This window comes from Phascolarctos cinereus, unplaced genomic scaffold, assembly GCF_003287225.1.
Source record: "Phascolarctos cinereus isolate Bilbo 61053 unplaced genomic scaffold, phaCin_HiC Scaffold_3;HRSCAF=262, whole genome shotgun sequence".
Classification (NCBI taxonomy): Eukaryota; Metazoa; Chordata; class Mammalia; order Diprotodontia; family Phascolarctidae; genus Phascolarctos; species Phascolarctos cinereus.
In genome coordinates, this window is record NW_027555736.1 from 142,770,751 (window position 1) to 142,782,831 (window position 12,081).

The following is a 12,081-nucleotide window of genomic DNA, read 5'->3' on the forward strand; positions in this document are numbered from 1 at the left end:
GATCCTCTAACTCAAAATCACTGTTTATGATTGTGTCCTTAGCTCCACTGCAAGAAAGAATTGAATGAGCTAATAAGGGATCAAAATATATAAACTTATAACCATGTTAATTAAACTTTTTGAGTTGACTCAGTAGCTGAAATGAACTTGCCTTTCAGCATACTTTAAGTGACCATTTTATGTTACTGTAAAATTAAGTGGCCATTTGAAATTTCAGTTTACCTGAACAGCTTCTGTATTTATAATTCAATTGTAGAATTTGTTGTTTAGTCAGTCACTTGTGTCCAACTCTTTGTGTCTCCGTTGGGGGTTTTTATGGCAAAGATACTGGAGTGGTTTGCTATTCCTTTCTCCAGTTCATTTTATAGATGAGGAACTGAGGCAAACAGGGTTAAGTAACTTGCCCAGGGTCGCATGGCTAAGTGTCTCAGACTGGATTTGAGCTTAGGTCCTCCTGACTGCAGGACCGTTACTCTGTCCACTGCACCATCTAGCTGCCCACAGTCATAGAATATGCTTTTATGAATAAGGTAGGAATTTGAAAAATACATGTTTCAGTTGGTATATTTGTATGTTTTTCTTTTTTGTCTTTTAATAGTATGCCGGTCCAACAAAAGCCCCTGGGTCTGTTTGACTTGTTCGAGTGTTCATTGTGGAAGGTAAGTACTAAACTGTTAGTAGCTAACTATGTTTTCTCCTTTTTGACAAGATTTTATTTGTATTGTGCTATTTTGTACAGTTTAATCTCAATGTATAATAACCTTCAGATTTTTTTCCCAGAATAATTTTTTCCTCACTATTGTAAGTGGGAAAATCTAGGTAAGGGAATATATGGCTTCATTCTAAGATATTCTTTGATCATAAAGGCAAATTAGCAGTATTTTATTTAAAAAAAAACTAGAAAAAAAAGAGGGAGAAATTTGAATGTTTGAAATTGCTTTAAGTCATCTTAAGTCATCTGAAGAAACAATCTAGTAATAATCATAGTGGACATTAAGATAGTATTTTTATATTTTTGAAGATCTTAACATATATTTTTGCTTTAGATCCTTAATATCTTATTGTGGAAAAGTAGAAAAAAGATTGAGAAATTTAAATGTCTAAAATTGCTTTATATTAGTCATTGCAGGCAAAAATCTGGTAATAATCATGGTGGACATTTTTATAGATGGTACTTTTAGATTTACAAAATATTTACATACATATTCTTATTAAATTATAATAACTTAACTATGAAGTACATAATGAATCCTTATCAGAGATTACTTAAATATTGCTATATAGATAATTGTTTCCAGTTGGTTCAGTTTAAAAAATTTTAAGCACTAATTATAGCCATTCTCCCTGGATTTCTCAAATATTTTTTGACCTCAAATTCCAGCTATAAACATGGCAACTACTTAAATAGCATTTTCCCTATCAGACTCTATTCAGTGCTATTTTTTTCCTCTAGTATTGTAACAATGTGGTACTGCTATTTTTGTGTATAATGTTATAGCTTAGAAAATCAGTTTTAAATTTATTTGAGAAGTTAATTGCTTCAGGAGATGAGAAATCATAATCTTACACTGTTAGTAATAGGCTTGCTGTTGTCATAAAATCCTTATAATACACAAGCAGTAGTTTTGTTGAGTTTGTTTTTGCTTTTAAGAATGTCATCCTGGAAATAAACATTTTTAAAATGTACATTTGGAGTACATTTGAAAATATTAATGCATCTCTTAACTGGCTGTTGTGGTTTTGAAATCTAGGATTTGGGAAATCTGCAAATACTTTGTACAGATAACATTTAATACAAAAAAGAAGAAAAGTAGAAGCATTTAAATTCTGCACTTGAAGAGACAGATTCCTCTCTTTCCTAGATTTTGAGAGGTGAGAATTATAATACTGTAAAATTTATATAGTTCTGTTCACCAGTTGTCTCACAGTGCTCAACAACTTAAAATCTTGAATCATGGAATTCATATTCTAGTGAAAAGCCAGACAAGCCCCATTTGGATCCCAAATCGGAGAGATTAAAGTTCTTAAAGCAAGTGGCAACACATTCCATAAGTAAGATATGGAAGAATAAATTTGAAAACTTCTGGTCTCTGCAGGTGGGCTCCTTCAGTTTATGCACAGTTTAACAATTTAAAAACTCTACATTATTGAAAGAAGCTTGATTAATTAAACTAATAAGATTTTTCCATAATTGTAAAATACTATTCACAACTGTCATTTTAAACAACTGATTGGTTCGTTGTCTTTCATCATACAAACTCATATACTGTACTTCTCATGCTTATAAGTTGTTAAAGAATAAAGAGTTTTCATTAAGCTAATACAGTATAAAGAACAGTAGACTTAGAACATGCTTTCAACTGGGAATCATTAGCAGATTTTAGTTAATGTATTTGTGTGATCTTATACATAAGAAATAACATTTATTGATTTAATGGGAGAATAAGTATTGAGGGTTTTTTAGTTATTGAGCTTATTATATAGAAAGGAATCTGGCTTCATGCTATGGTTCAAGGTAAAAAGTTATTAAGAATTGAAACAACGGGTTAGGGTAGCATGGTATAGTGGAAAGAATATTGGATTTGGATTCCCAAGATCAGGTTTAGTTCCCAGCTCTGTAACTTTTGTGTGTGTGTAGTATTGAGCAAGTCAGTTTACCTTTCTAGATCTCAATTTATGCATGTGTAAATGAAAAAATTGGAGTAGGTGCTTTATTCTGTGATTTGGGGGAAAAAAGTTATAAAAGATGTATTTGATCATTTTGAACTCACCTGACTTTACTGACAGTTAGTTGTTGAAGCAAGAATGGTGCTTCCATCAAGCTCATATTAAGTCATTATTTTGACTAACTGACGTATCTTTCTTTATATTCAGAGTAGTTGGAGAATGTGGTATGTTATTTAATTGAACTATATACACATATACAAATGAATGAACAATCAGTTTTCAGATATAAGAATATAAAAAATGTTTATAAAGCCACACTGAACACATTTTCCTCTTTTGATTGAAGAGGTAACTTCAGCATCTTGTAGTGCCCAAGATCCATTATTGTGAATATCAGTTTTCATTATGTTACTGTAATAAATAAATAAATTAAATATAAGAGATTGAGCCAAATCTAGTACCAGCTCTGTAATGCTTTGGAAGTTGCTTTCTGGAATGAGTCTCTGGGTTATTTATGCCAGTATTTTTGTAATATAATCCCAGGAACAGACTTAAGTCTGTTTTGTGAGGACCAGCCTATCTTGTTACACAGAGAGGTATATCGCCAATAGGCTAGCCACCTGATTAATGAAATTTTTTTGTCTTTCGTGGCAGTCCATGAAACAAGGAAAAAAAATTTGAAATAGCTTTTAGTCTGTGTGGCCCCTTTCTGCTTATTCCTTGGTGACAGAGTATGGGAAATGAGGCATAGGGTGCTAAGAATCACAGTTTTTAGTTGGCCAACAAGCTTCAGTTTGACCGTTGGTACTCCAACTATGAGTTCTTTGTCTGATAATGTGCGCATATACTGCTGGAGAAACTGAATCATATATCATATGAACAGCTAGGTAGCTTAATGTATAGGATATTGGCACTAAACTTGGAAAAACCTGAATTGAAATCCAGCTTCAAACGCCAGCTGTGTCACCCTGGTCAAGCCCCTTAACCACTGTCTGCCTCAGTTTTGTCTTCTGTAAAATTAGGATAGTAACAGGACCTACCTCCAAGGGTTGTTGTGAGGATAGAATGAGACATCATCTTGAAGTGATATCTAAATAGTAGCTATTATCATTGGCTATTATTATATTGATCTTTACCTTCTTGTTATAAATGAAACCAGAAGAAAGGATAGCTCACAGGTACTCCTTGGAAAGTCAAACAAATGACTCGATGGAGTGGGTTTTATTGAATTGCCAAAGCAGCAAAAAATATTGTTGCATGGAACATATGAGCATTATGTATTGCCTTAATAATGATTAGTATTTGCAAAAAGACAAATATGAAATTAATTCCAATTCATTCGCCATCAGCAATTGCTGAAGATGAAATGGAAAATAATTCTGCAAACAATGTAATTAGACCCTCCAAATCAAATCAGCTTTCACTCTGGTACTTAGCAACTTCCATGCAAAGTTGGTAAGGGTTAAGTATTGGGAGAAATATAAGGGAAAGTATGGTTCAGGGGAAGAAATGAGAGAGGCAGAAACTTACAGATTATACAGAGGTTACATGCATCTACCACGAACCACTCTTCAGAATAAGATTTGGTAATTCCAAAGGACTTATGATGAAGAATGCCGTCTACCTCCAGAGAGAGAATTGCAGTTTGAGTTCAGATTGAAGCATTATTTTTCGCTTTCTTTATTTTTCTTGCTGTTTTGTTGTTGTTGTTGTTTTGTTTTGTTTTGCAACATGGCTATTTCAAATGTATAACTGATATCACATTGCTTGCCTTCTCAATGAGTAGGGGAGGGGAAGGAGGGAGAGAATTAAGAACACAAAAAAGTTTTTTTAAACAGACATTTAAAATAATAAATTTATTGAAAAAGGAAAAAGAATCGGTAGGCACTGAACATTGAACGTCAAACATTACCGCAAAGAATGAAATCGACTACATTTTAACAGAAAAGAAAATACTTTTTATGGGTGTAGGAATTTGCCCTGAGACAGCTGTGTGTGCTGAGATCTAAGATTAGAATTTATAATAAGGTGATAGACTAGTATGAGAAAAAATATGGCATATGAATAAAAAGATTTAACCTTGAATTATTTAAATAAGCTTTTGAAAATAAAATATAGGAAGTGGACAACAGAAATGACACTGATACCAACTAAAATAATTTCATCCAAAAGTTAAACCAAAGAACAAAAGAACCCATCAAGTGCATTATTCAGTAAACATTTGATCTGCCAAATGTAGGGGTGATTGTCAAAGCAGCTTCAGATTACAATATCCTCTCATCCACAGAATTTTATAAAGAAGGATGAAAAACAGTTATGAGAAATTTCATCTCAAATCAGAGAACTAATGGAGGTATGAAACTGGTGTAAAGAAAATTTTGCAAAATAAATAAGCAATGTCTTTTTAAGAGCATGCAAGGATGAAAATGGGAAGAAAATTAAAAATATATTTTATTTCAAATGGGGACGTGGGATCTCAAAAATAACAGCAAACTTTTCTCCAGCAAGGATAGCTAAACCATTGCATTTTAACCCCAATGTCACAGTGACTAACGTATTTACAGAGCAAGTATAAAAGGCACTAAAAAGAAGTAGTTGGATTAGATTGAGTATATAGAGAGGACATCAGTGGTGGAGATGATATAATTCTGAAAGCAATTTACAAGTAAGGGAAGTAACAAAAACATGGAGAAAATCTCAGACTTTATTGATTCTAAGAATAGTGATCTAGAAAACATCAGCTGCTAACCTATATACCTACTGTCTCATCTATCCTTGAATTTAGGACATCCTTAAAGAAGGTATTAGTAGTGAATAATCAGACTTTTAAAAATGATATTCAACAATAGGTTACATATTTATTTCACAATTGATTGAATTGTAGAGAATATAAGATCCCATCATTCTTATTGTTTGTTGATTATTAAAAAAAATTCGACTAAGTAGAATTTTAAAAATGCCTCCTTATAGGGGCAGCTAGGTGGCGCAGTGGATAGAGCACCAGCCCTGGATTCAGGAGGACCTGAGTTCAAATGTGGCCTCAGACACATAACACTTACTAGCTGTGTGACTCTGGGCAAGTCACTTAACCCCATTGCCTAGCCAAAAAAACCAAAACATTAGTACTGAAATGCCTCCTTACACTCTTTTTTTTTTTTTTTGAGATCAAGCCATCTTTTACAGCAAGTTGTCTTCCTTCTATGTATCTAGATAATTTAAGATTCCATGGAAGATTTAACAGTAGAAATAATGCCATATAATGACTCTGATAGATAATAAACATCAGATGAGGCATAAAACAAGATGTATGCTTGCCAAAAATGTTTGCTTCTGTTATATATAATATCCAGTTCAGAGTTTAGCTCAAGGAGGGAGGGACTCCCTGTGGGTGGTGAGATCTTCTGGCTGTGCCTGTTGTTAATTTCATCAAACCCCAAGCTTTCTGGAAGAGATCTGCATTCATTGAAAGAATTTTGACTTGTGTCTCTACACCCAGGAAAGACAGAATGGATGAAGAATGTCTGTTGCCCAGATTTTAGCATACATCTGAATAGACACCTTATAGACATTGTCCAATAGTATGTACATCTGGGAAATCAATAAAATAGAAGGAGGACAGTGGGATGAATTACTTTGCGAAACATTTTTACTGACCTCAAGGTTCCAGTAACAGCAAAGGCCCATGTTTTTAGTTAAAACATTTTTTCATCTTTGCCATATGGGAGCAAGACCTGTAAACACCCTGCCTCTGAAGAACTAAAGATAGGTGTCATACAGAGTGGTGGAAAGGTGCTTGGTGGATGTGAGCAGGCTATGGCATGTTACAAATGAGTAATGGAACAAAAACATAGATGAATGAATGTCATCCAAGAATTGGATGGCAGAAAGAGAAGACAAAGTTGGTTATGTGGTGAGACAAAGGATGACAGGTAGACAGCAAGAATACTCAGTCTCATAATGTCTGTGAGCAAGGAAGCTTTTCAGCACATGGGGTGAGGACTTGATTTTAGTGAACCTTTAGAAGGCCATGGATGAAAGTCATAAAGGATGGGTGGACATAGATAGGTTGCAATTTGCATTGCAGGTTTTTGGAGGGAACTCCTAAGTTGATGAGATCACAGATGAATTTGAATGTTAAGTAATTATGTAATGATCATTAGTCTCTATTTTAGAGTGTAGAATATGTGTGTACCCTTGCCCCTTCTCCCCTGAAAAAGGAAAAATGAAAAAAAAATGACTGTTCATCTGGTCATTTATGTCATTTAGATTCCAAGTAAATGAATTATACATGGGAAGGCAGATAGTTTGAAGCATTTTTAAGGTTATGTGAACAGAAGAAATTATATGTTCAGATGGTCTTTTTTTTTTTTTAAGGCAGTTGGGGTTAAGTGACTTGCCCAGGGTCACACAGCTAGTAAGTGTCAAGTGTTTGGTTGGAGTATGGATTTGAACTCAAGTCCTCCTGACTCCAGGGCCAGTGCTCTATCCACTGCTCCACCTAGCTGCCCCTCAGATGGTCTTTTAAACCTCAGATATTGTTTATATTTTCCACTATGAAGAGAGGAGCTGCTTCTTCCCTTTTTTCTCTGGCAGGCTTGGAAATCTTGATGGTTGAAAATTGGGGAAGAAATTGCTCCTTCCCTCTCCTTGTGGCCAGGCTGTTGAGTTGGGTTTTCAGAATCTCCAGAGTAAGAACTGTGCCTGATTTTTTGTAATTTATATAAAAGAAGTATCCTTATTATGAAATGTGTGTCCCTGGAATTTGGTTTTGGTGAAATTGAATAAACATTTGTATCAGCTTTTCACTTTTCAACTAGGTCTAATTTTTGTACAATCTGGTTGGTTTTTAGACATAAGAAATTCATTTTGTAAGGGTTGCCACAATTCCACTGATGTCAATTATTGAATTTATTGAACTTTTTGTTTTTTCAAATTGTGCCTTTTTTTGAGATCAAATCATGATTGAACTTAGTCGTTTATTATTGTCTGTTTATATATAGCTCTTAATTGTGTACATTCTAATGTATTTGATGTAGTAGTTATACAAACTGAAAACTATTAAACTCATGTTGAAGAACTGAAATATCGTATGAATATAATTAGTGCTCGGTTATCTTAATACTAGTTATATTTGTAATGTAGCACTTCAAAGTTTACAAGTATTTTATAAAAAAGCCTGTCATTTGATCATCAAAACAGTATTGTAAGATAGTGACTATAGGTATTTTCTCATTGTGGGGATGAGGAAAATAAAATCTCAGAGAAGTTATGACTTGCCTGTGGTCCCAGATATTAAATGTCAGAGGCAGGATGAGAGTCCATGCCTTCTTGCCTTCAAGTCTAGCAGCCACTTTTTCCATTACACTATGCTGTGTATTCACTCATGTGAGACATTAAAATTACTGAAACTTTTCCTAAAATAATTTGTATTTAGTTTTGTGATGTTTTTTAAAAAATACATTGGAATATAGGTATTTCTGAGAATTCACAACCTTCAAATTAAAGAATTGAAACCACATTGTAAATAGCCATCAGGAGGAGTGGGAATGCTGTCCTACTTACACTTCTGGCTTTTATTTACTCCCTGTTTCTCACAATCTGTTGCTCATGTTGATTATTGTCTTGCACATAAGATCAGCCTAGGCTTTGTATCTTTTTTCCTCCCTTTCTTCCTTCCTTTCATCCTTGTTTGTTTCTCGTGTTCTTTTTCTCTCTTCTTTTCCTTAATGCTGTTTGTTCTGTGTTTTCCTTAGTGAGGTAATTAACTTATTTCATTTTAAAGGGTCTTTCCTAGTAACAATATGTCTTGGATTTAGAAGTCAAAATTCAGAATAATAGTAAACAGTCATTGTGCTAATATTGTCAAAAGATGATTGATATCTGTCGCATTTAGTTAAATTATCTTAAAAGTAATGCCTTATTAAATAGTCCTTAATGTTGTAGATGATCAAGAGGTTTTTTGGGGGTTTTTTTGTAATAAATAAATACAAAATGTAGTATATATAGAACTTATTTTATATTTGGGCAGCTTCATTTATTTCTCTTTATCATAATGTTTTGACTAGTATGGTCTAATTTTATTGTTAGAGATAGATACTTAAGCTTCTTAAGGGAATATTTAGATTAAAATGGATTCTCATTACTATGTTTTTTAAGGTATGTGAATGGTCATGCAAAAAAACATTATGAAGATGCACAGATTCCCTTAACCAACCATAAGAAAACAGAAAAGCAAGAGAAAATTCAACATACTGTGTGCATGGATTGCAGTAGTTACAGTACATACTGGTAAGTCAGTGTTTTTTTGACATAACATGTATGTGTCTGTGTATAAATATAAAATCTCAAGGGTTCTCAACCAGTAAATATGGATCCATGATTACTGGACTAAACCAGCTGCTGCCACAATCATGCTCTCTCTAGTATTTTTGCTGAGGAATATGTAGCTAGAAAGGTACATTTCACTCTATTCTCTTCAGTCCTCCCCCATACCTCTTCCTACCCCTGCACATACACACAAACTTTACTGTTGGCATATATTTAGTTCCTTGATCCTCCTTCCTGCTCTCAAAGCTTTGGGAACATAAAAAGTCACATAACCTCCCCAAGTTTTGGGGCTCTGTAACAGATGTATCTGCACATCAGTCAACAGGCAAGCATTTATTAAGTGCCTATTGTATGCCTGAAGATGCTAAGACAAAAATACTCTCATTTTCTGCCCTCAGGGAGCTTACAGTAAACACTTGCTTTGTTCATATAATATATAGCAGTTTCTTCAAAAACACACGTAGTTAAATGACCATCTACTTCTGGCCGGGTGGTTTAGAACACAAGTAATGTTTTGTTTTTAGGTTTTGGGGGGGGGTTTTGGGGGGCAGTTGGGGTTAAATGACTTGCCCAAGGTCACACAGCTAGTAAGTGTCAAGTGTTTGGTCTGAGGCCAGATTTGAACTCAGGTCCTCTTGATTTCAGGGCCTGTGCTCTATCCACTGCGCCACCTAGTTGCCCCATATACTTTTTTTTTTTTTTGGCTAGGCAATGGGGTTAAGTGACTTGCCCAGGGTCAGCAAGTAATATTCAACAGTCTACAACTACTGGGTGTAATTTCAAGTCATTAAATTTTTGTATTGCTTATCTTTAGTATGTGGCACTGAAATGTCAGGTCTTTGGACTCCCCAAGTTCAGTCGGCTTTTCTTCATAGAATGAGAAGTATTTTGGGATGTGAGTAAACTTATTCCTTTTAGAATTATAGAATCCTTAAATTGAGAGTTTTCAAAGGCTATCCCTTTAAAAAAAATTTAAACACCTTTTTAGAGTTTATAACAACATCTGTGTAAAGGGATCATCTTCTATTAAGTTTAGTAAGAATAAAGTTGTTGTTGGGGTTCCAAATAGTTATTTTATGAAACCATTTTAAAAGGTTAAAGAAATAAAATATTTTAGAAACAACTTTACTAAATTTTTATTTACCTATTCCTGACCTACATTTTCAGTCATGCAGCAGGTAAACCCATATAGGCCTAGAATTCTTTAATTTAAAAACCAAAACAATACTTTGTAAATATTTTTGGTTTGTTTGGGTTTCTTTTAAGTACACTTTGCAACACAGGCAGTGAAATTACATAAATAGCTTTTATTTTCAGCTAGTAATCTAGTTCTTGGCATCTTTAATAAGGGATATAGTCCTGTTCATCTCCACGCCCCCCTCCCCCACCAAAGCGAGGTATATGCCTAATTTTTTTAGTTGCCTGGACATTCTTCTTTAAATTTTAAAGACCTGTGCTGCCTGAAAAATATTACTTTGAAATTTTAAACTTTTCTCTTTTTGTTATATATGAAATAACCTAAAGTAACAATTTGTTTTGTTAGCATTGTATGCTGCCATCTAAAATACAAACAGGACATTTTGTCTTCTTCTGGCATTAAAAATATCCTCTTAAATTAATTTGGGCAATTTACACTCTAACAAATACCATTTCCTTCCTATCCTACCACACTCACATTTCCAAGTCTGTTATAAAGCCAGTGGATTATAAGAATCAGTGCCCACAGTTGTCCTCTTTTTGGAGGTGTGCTATACAATTCTAACTTGCTGACTAAAGCTGATCAAACTGAATTTGATAGATAATATTTCAGGTAAAGGGTGATTATTATTCCTTATTTTAAAAAAAATTTTTTATTTTTTAGGCAGTTGGGATTAAGTGACTTGCCCAGGGTCACACAGCTAGTTAAGTGTCAAATGTTTGGTCTAGAGGCCAGATTTGAACTCAGGTCCTCCTGACTTAAGGGCTGGTGCTCTCTCCACTGCGCCACCCAGCTGCCCCATTCCTTATTTTTTGATAAATAGAAGGATCGTTTGGAAATATCTTTTTAACTTCTCAGTGTATGACTTAGAACATGGAATTTCTCTATTTTGAAAGTTTCCTGTTCTGACAGAATTGACAAGCATTGAAGTCAGACATATCTTCCATTTCTTAAGTTTTTCAAATTGACAAGGGAATAAGACCTTTCTCCCCCCTCTAATGAAACAAATTTTCACTGGATAAAAATTTAAAACAGGAAAAATTATTCCCTTTCATCTGCTTGAGATAGCTAGAACTTCTACAGACTGTGATATATAGAAATCAGGAGAATCACAAAAGACCATGTTTACTGGCTGCCATGTCTCTCAGATGTTCCCTGAAGCGGAGAAGGGCCAGGAAATTCACCAGAAGTTTACTCTGTTTTAAATGAGAATTTGGCACTAATTGAACATATCTTGGGATGATTTAGAAAAACCTTGTCCCATATTCTGTATGCTTTCTCTGTATATATCCTTATACCATACAAATGGTAAACAGATTTATATATAATAGCATTCTGTCTACTTGTAGATAATTTGTCTTATATATACTGTATATATAGTTTATTTGTTTTCTTGTAAAAAGGTGTAAAGAAAATCACCTCAACTTTTTAAAAAGTCAGCTAGTAAACATGGTATATAGTTGAAATTTATTTAAAAGGACCTTTTTTATCATAAAAAGAAATATTTTTATTTTTAAAGCTTTTATGAGAGTCCGAGACTCAGTCTAATTCACATTGTACCTAAGAGCCAGACTTTGTCCTTGGTACCAGGGGCTAAATGAGGAGCAGTGGGTGGAAGTCAAAGAGAGGCCTAGTAACTCTTGTTGTAAGGAGAGATTCTGTGATGATTGTAGAGAGCCAGAACTGGAGTAGGATGCCCTGAGAGACAGTGGATCTTCTAAGCAAGCCTGGATGGATGACTGCTTATTGCAGGTGTTATAGAGGATCTTACTGTCCAAGTTCAGATCAGACTCTGTCGTCTTTAAGGTCCTTTCTAATTCAGAGATTCTGTCATTCCTTTGTTCCAGAAACTTCAGTGACTCTCTTTTTCCTCTAGTTTGCCATTTAAA

The 12,081-nt window shown here is 34.2% G+C and overlaps 1 protein-coding gene across 2 annotated transcripts in view; it reads left to right on the forward strand.

Annotated features, from left to right (window-relative positions):
• The window catches only part of USP3 (ubiquitin specific peptidase 3), a 107,040-nt gene that overhangs the window by 49,109 nt on the left and 45,850 nt on the right, over window positions 1-12,081 (forward strand). The window contains exons 2-3 of one of the 2 annotated variants that reach the window (XM_020983974.2): window positions 599-659; window positions 8,824-8,955. In XM_020983974.2, coding sequence (XP_020839633.1) covers window positions 599-659; window positions 8,824-8,955 — 193 coding nt within the window. Of the gene's footprint in view, window positions 1-598; window positions 660-1,994; window positions 2,097-8,823; window positions 8,956-12,081 lie in introns of those variants that run through there. The other variant, XM_020983982.2, reaches the window with a different exon arrangement.